This window comes from Gopherus flavomarginatus, chromosome 1 (assembly GCF_025201925.1).
Source record: "Gopherus flavomarginatus isolate rGopFla2 chromosome 1, rGopFla2.mat.asm, whole genome shotgun sequence".
NCBI lineage: Eukaryota > Metazoa > Chordata > Testudines > Testudinidae > Gopherus > Gopherus flavomarginatus.
The window spans coordinates 204,625,307-204,644,591 of NC_066617.1; the positions used below are offsets into that span (position 1 = coordinate 204,625,307).

The 19,285-nt window shown below is 43.1% G+C and overlaps 1 protein-coding gene across 3 annotated transcripts in view; it reads left to right on the plus strand.

The window, feature by feature from the left end:
* Window positions 1-8,364, plus strand: part of CHAF1B (chromatin assembly factor 1 subunit B) — a 31,781-nt gene extending 23,417 nt beyond the window's left edge. For all 3 annotated transcript variants that reach the window (XM_050929270.1, XM_050929280.1, XM_050929261.1), the window contains exons 14-15: window positions 6,279-6,373; window positions 7,010-8,364. In XM_050929270.1, the coding sequence (XP_050785227.1) occupies window positions 6,279-6,373; window positions 7,010-7,131 (217 nt within the window). In that variant the 3' untranslated portion in view covers window positions 7,132-8,364. The remainder of the gene's footprint in view (window positions 1-6,278; window positions 6,374-7,009) is intronic.
* The last annotated feature ends 10,921 nt before the right edge of the window (window positions 8,365-19,285 follow it).

Consider the following 19,285-nt stretch of genomic DNA (forward strand, 5'->3'; position numbering starts at 1 on the left):
GTAGGGCATCCACCAGGCCTTTGGGGAAAATCAAATGAAAACGTTACTTGAAAAAGATTTTACTTCTGCAGTAAGACATGTGACAACTCACCAGTCTATCTGCACGACTAATAACTTGTGCCTTGCATGCAGGGACAGGGGAGTTAACAGGTTATTAGTAAGTCACAGGTATTTTTTAGTCACAGGTATTTTTAGTAAAAGTCCTGTACAGGGCACGGGCAATAAACAAAAAGTCATGGCTTTGTGACCTGTCCAGGACTTTTACTAAAAAAAATACCTGTGACTAATTCTTACCTGCTGGGAGGGGATGCTCCTGAAGACTGCTGCTTGCGGGGGGGAAGAGGGGAACAGTGCGGGTAACGTTTCTGCTGAGGGGTGACCCACGGCCCTGCTACTGCTGGTCCTGGACCGCTGCTCCAGGGCAGCGCTGGTACCATTGCCTGAGGCTGTCGGAGCAGCGACTGGTCCTGGGGCTTCCCCAGCTGCTGGGGTGGTCCTGGGGTCAGCAGCACCAGCGCTGCAAAATTCACGGAGGACTTCCGTGACCTCCATGAATGATTCGCAGCCTTAGTTATTAGCCTTCAAAGTTTCACACTAGCTAGATCGCTCCAGGGGATAAGTAGTAGTTGTATGAACTTGACCCACCCAAACAAAGTCCCTCACCTCCTCCCTTGGATAGAAATTTAGAAGAGATTGGTGGCATATTGCTAAAATCCATCATAGAGAGGTTTTTTTATTTTGAGGTGAAAAATGTTTGCTGGTGGGGAGGAGCAGCATGTGTGGAGGAAGGAGTGAGAAGGGTTTAGGGTTGCATTGTGGGGAGGGGGATATTGGGGTGGGAGGCAGGGAAGGTATACCATGGGGTGAATGGCATGGGGTCTAGTGATTGAATAGGGGCAGGTGTGCCTGTCCGCCCTACGTTCTCTACTTCTGTATGTGTGCTAGGATCTTGGGGGGGTCCCTATCCCTCCCCCTGAGACTGGGTTTGGGGGGGGGCTCTACTCCCAGGGTGTCTGAGCCCCACTCCCTGCCCACCTATGTGTGCATCAAGATCTATGGGGCCCCTGCCTCTTTAGGGTAATGGAAGCCCCTCTCCCTGCTTCCCCTCATGTGAGCCTGGATAGGGAGTGTCTTGCCTCCTTGGGAGTGTCTGAACCTTGCTTCCTGCCCCCTGTGTGTGTCCCAGGATCTAGGAACCCCTGCCCATGTTTTTGGGATTTGACCCCCTCCATGTGCCCCTCATGTGAGCCAGTTTCTGGGGAGGGGTCTAAACCATTCTAATATATGCCTATCTCATAGAACGGGAAGGGACCTTGAAAGGTCATTGAGTCCAGCCCCATGCCTTCACTAGCAGGACCAAGTACTGATTTTTGCCCCAGATCCCTAAGTGGCCCCCTTAAGGATTGAACTCACAACCCTGGGTTTAGCAGATAAATACTCAAACCACTGAGCTATCCCTCCCCCCTGTCCCCTCCTCAGGTGAGTTGGGGTGGGAGCTGTGAGGGAAAACCCAGACTGACCAAGCAGTACACAGAATACAGCTCCTTTTCAGAAAGTTATGGTGGCTCTTAAAAGAACCTTAAGGTCCTCTTGTCATCCATAGGGGGAAGATTGGTTTCCAAGACCAGGTCCAGTTGGAAACCTGGGTACACTGGCACATGAACATATCAGAAACATCCCCCACCCGCCTTGCATATGGGGGGTGGGGATCTGGGGGGAGCCTGGACAAAATAGTGGCGGGGGGGGCTCAGCTGGGTGGGCAGCCAGACAGGAAGGGACAGGGCCGGTTAGTGGGACTGAGTGGTGTGGGGAGAAGGATATAGGGCCAGGATTGGTAGTCCATGTGGCCTGCATGCTATCTACAACTGCCAGTGACCACTAACTCCTACCAACTAGTTTTCTTTCTGTTTAAAAAAAAACCCTTGAAAATTAAATAGCAAAAAAACCTTCGTTAATGAAGAGTTAAGGTTTCCCAGTGACAACTCATGTCCTTCCAGAGCTTCGAGTTCCGAAGAACTCAAACTGCAGAAAACCAGGAAATACATACTTGTACCCTCCCATGCCCATGTAACTTTACCTCTGCCTTTTTCGAGTGATGCCCCCAGACACCCATAACACTAATAGTAGCACTCTGACTTTTCATTGTACAGGAAAGAAGCTACCTGCCCTGCACTCAAACACTTTAGCCTACTCTCCTAACACCACCACATTTGTGAAATTTAACAACCACTGCACACTTACTCAAAGGATACCGTCTGCACTTACGTTTTCCCTTTCCCAGCAGTAAACCCATGGACTGCTCTCATATCTCACTTCACTACTGACAAGTCTAATGGCAGGACCTGCCATGAGAGAACCTACCAGTTTTGCAATAAAATGATGCAGACTAGCTCTGCAGGGTACACATGCTCCCCTTTGACATGGGGTGAGCGCAACCCTTAATCTCCTCATACCACAAGCACAGATCTGTGACACTCCTCAAACTAATCCCCATCTCCTCAGCTCACAAACACACCTCTACCAGTCTGTGCCACCTACTGCCTCCACCATTCAATACAGCTACATCTCGCATGCTGAATGCAGCTGCAGTGCATGTGGATTATTCTGAGTGGCTATTATTAACTCCAGCAGGGCAGAGTCAAGGTTACATGGGCATTTACCTTAACTCCTTATTTCCTGGTTTTCTGAAGTTTTGAGTTTTGCGGAACTCAACATTCTGGAAGGACACGAGCTGTTACTAGGCAACCTTAACTCTTGTGTTAGTTAATTTTTTTTGCCATTTAATATATTTTTATCCAAACACTGAAGTTAACTTGCGTGTTATTCTTTGGTGCTTGTGATTCCAATTGTTTCTGTCTCTACCCCAACTTCCACAATCAAAGAATCTTTAGTGGGATACACAGGTACTTCAGTGAGTGTCTCTTATTTCAAGTTATCGAATGTAGTCACAGAATAACTGCATGAGTTTGCAGTCAGGGGCTTCATGTTCGTTTGGTTTATTTGTGTGTCATTTAATGTGCAGTTGTTGGTGATATTTTCTAAAATTAAGTTGGAAATGTTATTAGAACATTAAAATGAAAATATCCACTGGCCCTTTTTGTGACAATAATGTAGACTGCAGTGACAGTAATGCAGACTGTGGTGGATGTGGAGCTTTTATGTAGTAATCTAAGAATACAGATATGTAATAGCTTTATGAATGCTGCATGTGACCTCAGTGAGACAGTTGGCAAAGTTAATGTATACTATATAGGATTTATGAACTTTTGTTTATGAATATATTGATCTAACTTAATAGGGGGCTGCTGGAAAAACAAGCAGGAAAGCAATACAGTGGTTCTACATAAGCAGCCTCCGAGCAAACACATGTGGGGTAATTAGAGGATAATGGCCTACTTCCAGGCTCCAGTTCAAAGATACACAGCTGTTTTGCTAGTCTTGTGAGCTAACAGATCAAAGGGTTGTACACCGTTAACAGGTGGAAGGGGGTGATCAAAAAGACAAGCAGCTTTTAAAAAACACTCCCTGAAGAAGAGAGGTGTGAACTATGTTGTTAAGGGAACAGATATGCTGCCCTGGCCTTAGTGGTCTTGGAGGTGTCTACAGGAATCTTAGACTTACCAAGATCACCATGGGGAAGATGGATAGACTCCTGGTAAGTTAGATATGAATATAGTCAGTTTATAGTTTTAAGACTTTTACTCTGAAATACTTTTGTTTTAAATAAACACTTTGCTTTAAGAAAGCAGTGTGGTCACTGTATTAACCACTGGCCACTGTTCCTGGAGATAACAGAACTAGAGAAACTGAACGTAAGTCAGACCTGCTGAGGTAATCACAGTTGGCACCTGGGGAATGCAGCATAATGCCCTGAGAGTGGGAGAATTGAATGATTCCACCCCTAAAGAGGTGATGGCTAGAGGCCTGAGAGAGAATGCATTTCAAAAGAGACCAGGTGGGCTTAGAGTGTAGTCAGTCTTATGTTCTTATGTACTCCGATAACTGTGACCAAGACCAGGCAAGTTTGTTTTATGTTCTGCTCTTCCTGTATGTGTACACAAGGATATAAACATACTCAGTCAAGCTTAAGGAGAAATTGTACAAATCATAATTCAAAGAATTTGCTGGCTCAACATCTTAGGTTTTACTTGGGATTATTATCCAAATTGAAGATATACAAAAACTAAAAGCGTATTTGCCATAAAGGGAAGTTTTTCAAAGGTACAAACTCCCAGCTCCAATTGGGCACCTTCCTCCAGCTTCTGTCTTTAAAAATCTCCCCATAAAACTTTTATATACTGGGTTAATTGATAAACTGAGTTCAAGTGATTTCAAATAATTATCCCATAAATACCATTTAAAAGTGGGAGGGATCCTTCAGGAGTCAGTCCTTGGTCCAGTAAATTCAATATTTTCATTAATTACTTGGATAATGGAGTGGAAAGTATGTTTAAATATTTGCAGAGGACACCAAGCTGGGAAGGGTTGCAAGCACTTTGGAGGATGGAATTAGAACTCAAAACGACCTTGACAACTGGAGAATTGGTCTGAATTCAACAAGATAAAATTCAGTAAAGACAAGTTCAAAGTACTGCACATAGGAAGGAAGAATCAAATACGCAGCTATAAAATGGGAAATGACTGGGTAGGCAGCAGTACTGCTGGAAAGGATCTGGGGGGTTATAGTGGGTCACAAATTGCATGTGAGTCAACAATGTGATGAAGTTGAGAAAGAGGCCAATAATATTCTTGGGTATACTAACAGGATGTCAAATGTAAGACACAGGAGGTAATTGTCCCACTCTGCTGGTACTGGTGAGGGCTCAGCTGGTGTACTGTGTCCAATACTGGGTGCCACGCTTTAGGAAAGACAAGGACAAATTGGAAAGAGTCCAGACGAGAGCAACACAAATAAGAGGTTTACAAAACATGACCTGTGAGAAAAGGTTTTAAAAAACTGGTCATGTTTAGTCTTGAGAAAAGACTAGGAGAGAACCTGATAAGTCTTCAAGTATGTGAAGGGCTGTTATAAAGTGGCAGGTGCTCAGTTGTTCTCCAAATCCACTGAAGGTAGGACAAGTTGTCAGGGCTTAATTTGCAGCAAGGGAGATTTGGGTTAGATATTAGGATAGTCAAGTTCTGGAACAGGCTTCTAAGGGTTGTGGAATCCCCATCACTGGAGGTTTTTGAGAACAGCATGGACAAACACCTGTTAGGGATGATCTAGGGGTACCTGTGCTGCCTCAGTGAAGGGGGCTGGAGTTGACCTCTCGAGATCCTTTCCAGCCCTACATTTTTGGGACTCTGTGCTATAACACAGAAAGAGAAAACACTGTAGTGTTTAGTTACTTTGTTTGTCACACTCTGCCCTATTTTTTATACTTAATTTTTAAATGGCATGTCTGGTAGATCTAACAGAAGAAAAGCACAAGCAATATGTTGCTGGGGAAGTGTAATTTTTTTTAACAGTACTTGTCAACAAACATATGCAGAAGAAAGGGTAATCCAGCAGAAAATTGGCATTTCCCCCAGAAGAGGCAAAGTCAGAACAGTCCAGTAGAGGTATAGATAAGAGATTCCACTACAGTTGAAGAACTTGCCAGTACAGTGGAAGGACTTTCTTAAGGCCTGGTCTACACTAGGGGGAGGGAGATATCGATCTAAGTTACACAACTTCAGCTATATGAATAATGTAGCTGAAGTCGACGTACTTAGATCTGCTTACCACGGTGTCTTCACTGTGGTGAGTCGACTGCTGACACTCCCCCGTCAACTCCACCTGTGCCTCTCGCTCAGGTGGAGTACCGAAGTCGACGGGAGAGCGCTCGGCAGTCAATTTATTGCATCTTCACTAGATGTGATAAATCGACCCCTGCTGGATCAATCACTCCGGAGGTAAGTGTAGACATGCCCAAAGAGCAGAGTAGAAACCTTATCTTAGCAGCCAATTTTAATTTTTAAAATCTCTTTCATATATATAACATGTTTTGAAGTCTAAAATCAAGTACTGTGTTGCTCTGTATCCACATACTCATTCAAGGAAAGTGTATCTAATAATTAAAACACTTCTGTCTTTACAAGTTAAATTTTCTGTTCAGAATATCCTGTACCAAAGGTAGCCAGGGAATATATGTGTGTGTGTGTAAAGCACATCTATACCACTGTAGTTAATTGAAGCAGTAATTAAATAATTATACTATACAGTACCTTTTCAAAGAAGAATCTGTGGAAGTGAGGCATTAAAAGCAGTTGAATTGTGTCTCTGTTCTATTTTTAAGGAGAATAAACTTGATTCCTCTGAAGACAGACTCACCAAACTCAGCACACACAAATCTAGTGTCCACACCTTCCTCCTCAGAAACAATTCAACATGGTAAGCCACTTTCTGGTCATAATATATAAAAAATTTGCTGCTCAGCCATTTCATTCCAAATTACATTATTATGGATCTTTGACTGTTTTGGTAAATATGAGTGTTTTAGTTCAAACATGAATACAGAGGGATTAATGACAAATTCAGAAACTTGAGTCTCCAACTCAGTTTTGGAAGCTGCTGCTGCTTGATGGTACTTTGGACAATGTAAAGTGAGTTATTGTTGCTAGTGGACAGATATCCCATTAGTCATCAGCAACACATTGGATGATTTAGTTGGGGAATTGGTCCTGCTTTGAGCAGGGGGTTGGACTAGATGACCTCCTGAGGTTCCTTCCAACTCTGAGATTCTATGAACAGAGTTGATGTTAATTAGAATCCTGGCTGTCAGTCTCAACACCCAGAAATGAATTGGCATTGAGGTATTCACCTCCATATCAGACTGGTGGGTTGTACGGGCCAGCTTTCACTGCTGCTCCTGCATGATGCCTGTACAGTGGATAAAGGACTTTGGTATCCAAGGCTGTCAACTCAGCATCTTTCATGAGTGCTAAATTGACTTTTAATTTTTTTAAAATGAAAAATAATAAACAGGAAATCAAACTAAGTGAATTTTGTTATTTCCCAATATTTCAGAGATACCTTCTCCCTCTGATGATCCTGTGCACAATCCTCCAGCATCTAAACGTCCCAGAACTGATGAAACTCCTGTCTCTGCATCTCCTGAAGACCAAACCTGCTGTAGTTCAAACAACTAAAGACCAAAATTTCAGTAAACTCACTGTCTGGGGGCAATGCAACTAGACCAGAAAGTAAACTCCCTTTCTGCAAGTGATAGATCCTCAGCAGCTAAATAGAGTATTAAGGGGGTTTAACATAAGGTGCTGTGAAGGAGGGTATCTACAGCAGAAAAGACTGATTTTCTGCAGAAATCCTGCTTTGTGGAAGTGAAAATAGTTGGAACTTAACTATGTCTGTATCGGCCCTTGAACATACTGCTTTCTAAACGAAGTAGTGTCAATTGCATGATAAAGCATAGTGTCTGTAGGCAATACTGGTATAGAAATGTTGTGACAACCTAAGAGTCTCCTTCATAATCATCGCATTGATATTTTTAAAGTATTAAGTCTTCCAGCAAGTCTGTGTCTTGCAAAAGAGTGGGATTTTTAAGCATTTGTCTGTCTTCATAGCGTTTTAATGTGACTAACAACTGTTTCCCGGAGGCAATTGACTTCTACATTTCACAATTAAGGTTATCAGTTCACAAGATAATTATGCACTCTGACTTTCATTCCATTTGGATGTTTAATGTTTATATGTTCCACACTTAAAAATGCAATGCAATATCAGTGGTATAATTGAAATAAGTCACAAACTCATAACTGCAAGGAAGTGAAATATTTTTGTTTAAATATTTGTTATGGGCATTCAACAATAGAAACAGATTCAGTCCTTCATTCTCTGTATAAAAAAATTGCAGGCATGAGATTTTCTGGGGACAGCAAAGGTTTGCTATATATATGTTGAAATTACTAGTTTTCCTATTTTTCCATAGTCCAAAACCTTCTCCCTTAGCAAAAAATAAATACATAAAACCAATTTATGTTAGTTTTAATTTTGTTGTTTGTTTTAGCCCTTAGTGCTCTTTGTGTAGCTAACATAAGACGTTAGGATTGGAAACAGTGAAATCAAAATGCAAATATTTTGAAACCTACTACACTTTAGAATGCTCAGCCTTAGTGGTGAAGGTTGGAGAGGGGCAGGAGGAGGGAGTACTTTGTGTAATGCCCTTCCCTGTTTAAAAGAAAATGTAAGATAATGATTAAATAAGTGAAGGACCCTTTTAATTGACTTTACCTGAAAAAGGGGTTTAAGTGGCAGTTGATCTCTTATGGAAAGCCTATGCTTTCAACATTTGAAGTGTTAATGTACATAGTTTTAAAAAAAAAAAAAAAAAGTTCCAAATTCATATTAAAGCTTTTTTCTACCTATACTGTTCCCTGGTTTTGGTTGTTTCACTATAAAATTATTGTTTTTAAAATACGTAATTTACTTATCACTTGTTTCATAACTGCCTGAGAAACAACAAATTCAAAAAGAAGCAAATTAAAGTGGAAGTTCTTCAGAAATAGGTTAAATAAAATAGTGTTCATATGGAATAAATGTTCCTTAATACTTGTCAGTGAGACAGTGTTAAGCAAATGCTAAAGTACTTTGCTGAATTAAGAACAGGAGTACTTGTGGCACCGTAGAAACTAACAAATGTATTTGAGCATACAGCCCACTTCGTCCGATGCTGAATTAGGTTCTATTGAACATTTCTGTTGAAGTTTGATATATACAAATGGAGGGAAAACATCTTGATTGCATTTCTGCTCAAAATCTTTGAGAAGAGGATGGGGTTGAGCTTTATTAGATTTAGCCAAATCTTGAGCATCCTAAAATAAGAAATGGAAAGAAGATACTACCAAACTAGGTCAGATATTCACACTGTTGAGTAAAAATATTTTTAAAGATCTCCAGCAATGATGACTGATAGACATTTACGTCCAAAGTCGTCTTTTTGCTATTTATGCTGTTTTATTGTTTTGCTCAGTTTGGGCAATGAAAACACTAATCATCTCGACTTTCTGGTTTCCACATACAATGACTAATGTAGTGCTGCAATATTTGGGTTGTGTGCGCTGCAAGGGATAGTTTAAATTCAAGCTCTTATAAACATTAATTGAAATATTTTCCTGCAGTTTTATAAAACCTGATTTTAAACAAAGTAGGCTACCCTCTACACCAGTGGTTCTTAACCGTTACTGCAGCCTGCACCCCTTTGGTTCTCAAAATATGCACCCCTTTTCTTGCACCCCTTATCAATATTCATTGAAGTAGGTCAGTTCTTTAAACCTAGATATATTTTTTAGTTTGTATATTACAGAATTCGTTAAAAAATGTATAATGTTAATAAATACATAGGTTTGATGAAACAAAGTAGTTGTACTTACATGCCTGTGCTTAATTTGTGTTTTCAATGATTTACCTTCTAAAAAAATCTGGCATGTCTCGCACCCCTAGAAAGAGCATCTCGCACCCCCAGGGGTGCGTGCACCCCAGGTTAAGAACCACTGCTCTGCATTGAAGACTGGAAAGTGGTAATGGATAATACTATTCACTTCATCTTCATTTTTACTGTGGTTTGAAATAGATATGTGCTCAAAAACCATTGCACTTAAAACCATATAAGCCAGATATGGAAAAGAGTTACTGATTGTAGATTAGCCAGCAGCTCATTGTTAATGCTTTCTCCAGTCTAATCATAAGTGTCACAAGAAATGGGGCTTTTGCCACTTCCCTTTGAAAACTGTTCCACATCCTATTGGAAGCTTTTCCTGGTGTTTGGGCTGCATTTTCTGTTTTTATAATTTCATCTCATTATTCCTAGTAGTTCCCTCTTGCCAAAATAATTCCTTTCTTTTCTTGTTTACTGCCCTTAGTTGCTGGTAGGCTGCTGTCTCCCCTTTACTCTTTGCTCAGCAAAGCCAGACATATTTAGCTCTTTTAATCTTTTCTCATAAAACCAGGTCCCACGTCATTTTTATTGCTCATCTCTGAACAGCAATAATAATTAATGCAAATAATTACCAGTATCAGCCCTTTTTATTTTTTGACACAGTACTATATTGCTATCATTTCTTTTCACATTTAGATACTCCCACATCTGTTTTACAGAAGTAAATTGTTGGTAAGTTCATTAGCCAGTTATTTCCATTCATAATCATGTACATCAACTGGACTAGCTGATTTATATGTTTCATATTTAAGTATTTCCTTATTGGCAGTCTGTCAATATATCTTTTACAAGGTCTTCCCTACGTCCACGTCATCCATTCACCTTACTGGTTGATTACCAGTTTAATCTTTGTGTTGGACAAGATGATGGATTTTTTCCACTAGGTTGCTGAATACCATTCAGTTGTGGATAATATAACAACAGTATAAACAAATAACTTGTCCACAAACCCAGGCATAAGAATTCTAAGCTTAAAGTGTTAGCTGGCCTCTGGATGTCACTGTTCTACATCTTTGGGGCTGTGGGGGAAAAGATATTGAAGCTAATAGTATAAAACAAAAAAACATGGTGGATTAAGAAGAGTTGTGGGATTTTAGGACAGTAAACAATTTAATCTCTGATATATATGCTTCCAAAAATACTGGTTCTGTTACCAACAAGAGCTTACTCCTTACAGTTAAATATAGTGTGCAGGGAGGGAGGTGTTTTTATTTTCTGAGTAGTGTCTCATGAGCAAGAACAGGGATTCTCTCTCCATCAACGCATGCAATTTTTAAAAATAGAATATTTTTATTAGAGCAACAGGTGAACTATGTAAAACTTTCACTTCAGTGCTCCATATGCCAAGACATAAATAAGGCTACCTGGGTCAAACTAAATACATTATATAAATTTAAATAAGTAAAATAAGAAATGGAACAAAATATAAACATGCAACAAAACTCTGTTAAGGAGAAAAGTTTGACACTAGATGGCTACCAAGACCCACTTATATTTTCATAAATAAATAAGCATAATTTTTAGTTAGTTTTTTCCTTCATGGCTAAAATTTCCCACATTTTCCTAAACCCAGTTTTCAAGCTTTGACTTTTCTCCAGTCAACAGTAACTTGCAATAGCTAGTAAGAAAAGACATGGTTTTGTTCCATTTTAGAAAAAATTATTACCTATTCCTGGTAGGATTGATGAAGATACTCAAGGTTATTTTATAAATGGCCAAGTGAAGTGAGGTCTTGCGCTCAACTCGATGGCATTTTTGTTTGGATGTAACTAGAATGCAACTTTTCATCCTTGCAAACGATATCTGTAACCCCCCATAACCCAAGCCTGACCCCAGATGTACGATACCTTCCCTCTCAACTTGTGTATATTTCATTTCAAACAGTCACTTTAATAAAAATTTTAAATCTGATCAATTCCAAAATTACAGGGAATGTTTTGGTATCAATGGTCAGAAGCCTAGTGATTTTGCTGAAAATCAGAAGGGAGAAATGAGGGACACATGGAGTCCCTTGCATCTGGTTAAAACACACAACTTACCCTTATCGACCTTGTTGAAGCTTATTTCTACACTGGGCCCATGTGACTTGTGCCCGCAAACCCATTCTTTGCAAGCCTGCACTTGCAAGACACTGATTTCAGGGGGCATATCCCAGATTCTTAGTGCTTTTGCTAGCTCTAGCCCTAGGACTTGGTTCAGAATGCATTTTTGGAGACTTTATCTGTCCAACGCACTGCACTTGACTGAAAGTGCTCTTGGCCTGCCAAGCCATTTTTTGGTTGTGCACAGTCCCTATAACTGAAGACAATACCATCTATCCAGCACTAATAGAAGATCTTCTCCTGCTTGCACTTTCACTCCTATTTCAGGAATCTGGCAGAGCATCTATGAGGTGCTAGTGAGCATTTCAACAGTGCTATCTGTCTTAACGAAAGCACTTCTCAGAAGGGGATATAGCCATGGAATTTGCAACCCAGCTGATGCAGTTCATGCCTGTTGCCATAGCTGCAGATTCACTATATGTCAATTGGCACTTCTGGATCAGGGCCACAAGCATAGACTGGCCGGACCACATTGTCATGCGGACCTGGGATGATCAGCAATTGTTCCAGAACTTTCTCATGAAGAAGCAGATGTTCCTAGAGCAGTGTGAGCAGCTTGCATGAGGGGAGACCAGGCGAGTCCAGAAGCAGGTCATTATAGCCGTATGGAAGCAGGCTACCCCAGACTCCTACAGGTTTATGGCTAACCAGTTTGGTGTTAGTAAGTCAACTGGGGAAGGATTGTAATGATGGAGGTTTGTGAGTGATCAGAACTGTGGTTTACCCAAGGGGGATGGGCATAAACATCAGTCCTGAAATAATTGCTGTCTTTGAGAGAATGGGCTTTCCACACTGCACTGAGGCTATTGATGGGACTAGTGTGCCCATAATTTCTCTGGAAAGAGCACATAATAGTCCATAGTTCAAAACACTGGTTGATGGCAGCTGTTAACACCTTCCAGCACAAGAATAACTAGCCCCCAGCCCAATCTCAGCTCTACCATTCATTCCAATGAAGTTTAAAAGGTTGACACTCTGAATGGTTTATCTCCCAGACAGAAAGGAAGGATATAAGAACGGAGGGGGCATGCGGGGAATGAGGGACCCTGGCCTGGGAACAGAAGGGAATGAGGTTACACAGAACCCCTGAGATGGGGAGTGGGTGATACAGGAGGAATCCATGAAATAGAGGGAGAATGACACAGGCAGTTTGGGGACAGCAGGAGGGAAATGGAGGTATGCAAGGAGCCCCTGGTGTGTACAATGCTTGTGGCCTACAGAAAAGCATGTGACCCTCTCTTGTTCTGGGAAATTAAAATTTTCTAATGTTTTGGCCAGTTCCACTAATATATAACCACAGTTCCACATTGTTGCTGACTGCATATAAAGGATTCCTGATTTGCCAGTGAATTTGTCTTCCTCTTGTTAGAATTTTTCACTGAACTCCAGAGGTATATGGTCCTAAACAAAATATATATACTGACACACATTTTAAAAAATGGTTTATGGTATCTATATATTATAGCTGTATTTGATTTATTGGCATTATGAGTTCCCAGCTTGTTTGGCAGTCCTATTTAATAAGAGGCAGCTTGGTGGTATGTTTTAAGTTATAACATACAGAATGCACTATACTGTATTAAGCCACTCCTGCTTTTCACACCATTCACTTTTCTTCGCATTTATTACATTCCATTTATAATGAACTTTTCTGTCACTGTTCAGATGCTCTGGAATGTGCAATAGCAACCTTGTGATAGGATTGGTTGTCATAACTTACATAAATAGATTAATACTGTAGTTAGTTATCGAGTTGGATAAATATGGCATTTCAAAATTTAATGTAGAAGGGCCAGATTTTCTAAAGGGCCTAGAATTTAATTGGGTCTAGATTAAAATGCTGAGCACTATTGAAAATTTGGCCTGGAGTAACCAAAGATTATTTACCAAACTCATACCTAGCCCAGGAATTTTATTTGAAGGAATTGTATCATTTAAGAAAATAAAAAGGCATCTGGAAAATGCTGAGAAACTAATGCTTTTCTAATCTGGAGGATTACAGGTAAACAATGGCTACTCTCCATTTGTCTCTAATTGAAGTCTTGTAGACCAGCTAGTCTGTCATAAATGTAGTATTCCTTAGTATCGCACCTTACTAATTATGGCTTTGACTAACTCATGTACATCCATAGTTTATACTGCACTATTTTCCAGCATAAGAGAGGGAGAACAATGCTGCTTCTCTCTATCACCCCACATATGGAGAGAAGAGAGGTAATCTTGGGCATTTGAGCTTTGTTAGTGTGGCACTCAGCACGCTTCTTCCTCATCCTTCACTGATCAGAGAGGAGGCAGCTTCAGTGGCAGACAGAAAGATTCTCCTAGGAGCTGGCTCAGCTCCCTCCCAATGCCCCCTTCCGGCTCTGAGTACAGAACAGAGAATTCAGCCAAGCAGGCATGAGACTGAACCCACCTGCCCAGCAGCAGTTCTTGCGTCTCCTTCCCTTGCCTGTGAGGGAGGTCCAGATGTGAGAAGCAGACTGGATCTTCAAGCAGCAGTTCTCAAATTGTGGGTCATGACCCCCTTTTAATGGGGTCACCAGGGCTGATATTAGACTTGCTGGGGCCTGAGCTTCACCCTCTCCACTCAGGGTGGCAGGGCTCAGGTTACAGGCCCCCCACCCGAAGCCCTTTGGCTTTGGACCTCAATCTGGAGGGAGGGGCTTGGGCAGGCTCAGGCTTTGGTCCCCACTCCTGGGGTTGTGTAGTAATTTTTGTTGTCAGAAGGGAGCTGCGGTGCAATGAAGTTTGAGAACTGCTGTAGGAAAGTGGAGTGGGTGGAGCTCCCCTTTGGGCAAGCTAGCCCCTGGCTCCGCCCTTTCCACCCACACCCGCCTCCACCTCCAATCCCTTCTCTACCCAGAGAAACCCAGAGTGCACCCTGCCCTCGGCTTGAGCCCTGGGTTGACCGAAGTCCCCAAGTGCCCCCCGACCTGCTCGGAGGAGCCCTGGACCAGCCGCAGCCCAGAGCGCCCCCACCCCCTGGCTGGAGGAGACCTGCGTTGGCTGAATCCCCGAGTCCCCGTCCCCCTCAAGGAGCTCCGGGCTGGCCGAAGGCCCAAGCCTCCCCCACCCTGAGTAGCTCTGGGCTTGCTGAAGCCATGCTGTGCCTCCCCTCCCCGGACCCAAGCTGCCCAGGGGAAAAGTGTCTGTTAGAAGATGCTTTTGATATGCCCCATGTAGGTTCTGGGGTACCTGAGGAGGCGGTGTGTGCCTCCTCAGTCACCTTGGATCCTGCATGGGGTATCATAAAGCAAAATCTTTGCTGCCAAACCCTGTAAGCAGGGGTTCGACAGCCATGGCAGTGCCAGGGAAGGCATAGCCTCCCCTGACCTATTATACCTGCCACCCATGGGTCAAGGCAAAGGTTCAGTGTGGAGGATGGTGAGGGAAGAGACAGGCTTCAGTAAGGAACCCTGGGTTAAGTAGGGGATACTGAGGCATGGTTACCAACATTGTATTTTAAAAATATAGAGCTGTGTTCATAGCGTGTATGCACACACACACCCCCTGGGACAACATCACAGAGAAATACTGTTTGTTTTTTTCAGGGATGGCGACCTGCAAAACTTGGTGACTGTAGTTTACATTTTATTGTTATTGTTAAGCAGTACTCACCTGTGGTCACTAGGGATATTTCTTGGTGCTCTTTGCTGCACCCAGCAACGCCTGATCCTTTAGCAGGGAGATGAAGAAATCTTTGCAGGATAACTGGACGTTTATGCAAATTTGAAGTTTGCTTTTAATTAAATTTGTACTGCATCTCTTCCATTTGTCAGACCGTTTATTCCCCATCAAGGAAAAAATCTTCTCTACAAAAGCATTTGTTCCTGGTGTGCTAAGTATAAATGAAAAAAAATTTAAACACACTTTTCTTTTTCTACACTTTTTCCACACTTCTGAAACACATCCATCTGCTGTTCACTGTTGATTTGGAAATATTTCTTGATATTTTGATCACATCTCGACTGGTGCAGAATTCCTCACAGAGTTGATCCATGTTTGATTTCTTTCATTTGAAGTGCTTCTGTTACGTCCTGAAGGTCTGAGAAACTAAGCTTCTTGTAGAGGCCAGGGGGTTCATCACTATGTTGTCAAAAGAGAAATAGAACCAATCATCAGTGTATAAAAGCACTGAGTCATAAAGCTTAATAAAGTCTTGCTTTCTCTTCACATTTTAGTTTTTCCATCATTTGGCTTGGAATGAATTTTAAAAAATCATCCTCTTTCTGGTTAAGCATTTTCATCTTAAAACAGTACATCTTTTCATATATGATTCCTCTAACTTCTTCACAAGTTTGTCAGACACAAGCCATGTTGTGGAAAAAATACATGTACATTTCCGCAATGCAGCTCTACTCCCCATCTTCGGTGAAAAATTTCTTTAAAGTTGTTGGGCGGGATTTCCCTAGTGACTTAGAATCTCAGGGCTGGAAGGGATCTCAGGAGGTCATCTACTCCAGCCCCTTGCTCAAAGCAGGGCCAATCCCCAACGAAATCATCCCAGCCAGGGCTTTGTCAAGCCTGACCTTAAAAACCCCTAAGGAAGGAGATTCCACCACCTCCCTAGGTAACCCATTCCAGTGCTTCACCACCCTCCTAGGGAAAATGTTTTTCCTAATAGCCACCTAAACCTCCCACACTGCAACTTGAGACCATTGCTCCTTGTTCTGTCATCTGGTACCATTGAGAACAGTCTAGATCAGTGTTTCCCAAACTTGGGATGCCGCTTGTGTAGGGAAAGCCCCTGGGGGGCCGGGCCCATTTGTTTACCTGCCGCGTCCGCAGGTTCGGACGATCGCGGCTCCCACTGGCCGCGGTTCTCTGCTCCAGGCCAAGGGGAGCTGCTGGAAGCGGCGTGGGCCGAGGGACTTACTGGCCACCACTTCCAGCAGCTCATATTGGCCCGGATCAGCAAACTGCGGTCAGTGGGAGCCGTGATTGAGTGAAACTGCAGACGCGGCAGGTAAACAAACGGGCCCGACCGGCCAGGGGCTTTCCCTACACAAGCAGCATCCCAAGTCTGGGAAACACTGGTCTAGATCCATCCTTTTTGGAACCCCCTTACAGGTAGTTGAAAGCAGCTATCAAATCCCCCTCACTCTTCTCTTCTGTAAGATAAATAATCCCAGTTCCCTCAGTCTCTCCTCATAAGTCATGTACTCCAGCCCCCTAATAATTTTTGTTGCCCTCCACTGGACTTCCCAGTTTTTCCACATCTTTCTTGTAGTGTGGGCCAAAACTGGACACAGTACTCCAGATGAGGCCTCACCAATGCCAAATAGAGGGAAACGATCACATCCCTCGATCTGCTGGCAATGCTCATACTTAGCCCAAAATGCCATTTAGTTTTCTAGACAGTTCTTTACAGCACGATGAATGCCTCTCGTCTATTCATTTCCATCTTCATAAAATTAAACAATTTGCACTGAACATTATGTAACATGGTAGAGTATCACAAGCACATTAGCACATCCTTGTGTCCCCTTTACTTGAGGCACACAAGAGATGTTCTGGTGGTGATGGTGATAAATCTTGTAAACAATCCCTCACAGACTTTGGGGCCAAAACATTGGTCACTAATAGCTCTGCCTTGGTTCTTGCACAAGACAATTTTTTAATAATATTTGAATTGCAAACTTATTTCCATTGACCATGCTGTTGCAATGCAGGCTGTGTTTAACTGTATGGTAAAAGGTTGCAATTTCCTATACTGCAATACTGTCACTTCTAGTGTTTGCAGTCACAAAACATTTGCTAATAGTTGTACTTTTGGCCTGTGTGCTTTCTTATGTCTATCAGTTGCTGTAATGCTGCCTTAGGTCAGTTTCAGCTCTCTGCCCAATAGCAAATCATGTACAAAAGGCTTTACCAGAACTACCACTGTTCTACTTTCTTTCTCATTGGCATTTATATCTATACAATCTCATTTTTTCTTGTTTAAGTCCAGGACTGTCTGAAGTTCCTGTTGTTTCACTCACTCTGCTGAATCTGTTTACCTGATGTGTGTAAATGGTGCTGCAGTTAATGTTAGCCAGTAGGTAGGCAAAATTTCTATTTATTAATTCAACTTAAGTAGGTACATTGGGTCAGTAAATCATGGAATTGATTCTGTACTACATTGTCTAGTTTTAGAAACTTAATATCACTGGAAAATAAGGTAGTAAAAATCTGGCTTGCAATATTTGTAGAGGGATATTATTTTTAATATGTCAAAATACAGGATACAAGGCATCTTGTGCTAATTTAGTATGGGACAGGCAATTTTTAAATCAAAATAAGTTATAATACACCTCTACCCCTGTTGGTGTCACTAAGCATAACCTTAAGTAACTCAGAAGGGTGGAAGGCCACAAGGGTATGGAGCCTTCCTGGTTTTAGGCCTCAGCAGATAAGAGTCCCTCCATGTTTGAACTTTAATCTACCTAAAAGGCCAGGTGTAACAGCCGTTATCAGTTGCAACAGTTCTAACTGGTCTAAAGCAGAAATAATGAGGCCTGTGCACCTTTAGCAGAAGGACAAGATAACTTACAGAAGGAAAACTTACTAACGAGCTGCCACGGCCAAGATTGCTTAATGCATCTGCGCTTACGTAATTGCTACAGGGGGAGGAAGGAGGGGTAGGGGAGAAAGAAGAAAGAGAAAAAGAACTTATAAAAAGGGAAAAGCCGCTTGTGTAGGTGTGCTGGATCTGAGGCATGCTAAGTCTCCCAGCACCGCTTTGAGATCTCAAATAAACCTTGCTTGCTTCTCCACCCTGGTGTGTGTGTTCATTGGTGCCAAGCACTCCGGGCACGAACCACTGTTGCTTGCCTCGGGCACCCTCTGTGCCTGCAACACTCCGATATAACGGGACCCAATATAATGCAGGTTCACATACAATGTGGTAAAGCTCTGACACGCTGCTCTGAGCAGCGTGTTAAGGAGGCCAGGCCGGGTGAAGGGTTGGATAAGAGGCAGAGGGTCTCGGGGGCGGTCAGGGGCTCCCCCAACCCAGGATCTAGGAGGCAGGAGCTGGGGGGGGTGCAGTTTTGGGGCCCTGCAGTCCCAGAGTGGCCTGGAGGATTAGCGGGGCAGGAGCAGACCACTCTGCTTCCCTCGCCCCGGCCCCAGCCGTGTCACTCAGGGGAAGAGTCTTGGGGGAAGGGATCCCCCTGCACTCACCAGCAGCGGTGGAAGTGGAGCAGCTCAGCCCCAGCCAGCTCCACTCCGCCAGCTCCCAGCCACAGCGCTCTGCTTCCCATCGCAGATGAGTGCAGGACCTCTTCCTCCCCTCGCCCCCCAGCGACACGACTGGGGCTGGGGCAAGAAAGCAGAGCAGGCTGGGGCTGCATCACTCCGCTTCCCGCCACCGGTGGGTGCTGAGGGTGTCCTTTTCCCAGCCTCTCCGCACTCAGCGGCGGCGGGAAGCGGAGCACTGCGACTGGGAGGTGGCGGAGTGAAGCAGGCTGAGGCCACGTTGCTCCGCTTCCCGCCGCCGCTGGTGAATGCCTGTCAGGGGGCGGGGTGTGTGGATAGGGGTCGGAGCAGACAGGGAGCGGGGGGGTTGGGTAGGAGGTGGGGTTCTAGGGGAGGATTAGGGACAGAGGTTTCTGGAGGAGGCGATCAGGGAACAAGGAACGGGGGGGCCAAATCAAGTTCGGTATAAAGTGGTCTCACCTATAACGCGGTGAGATTTTGTCTCCTGAGGGGACCGGGTTATATCAGGGTAGAGGTGTATGGGACTGTTGGCAGCCCTACATTGAGGTA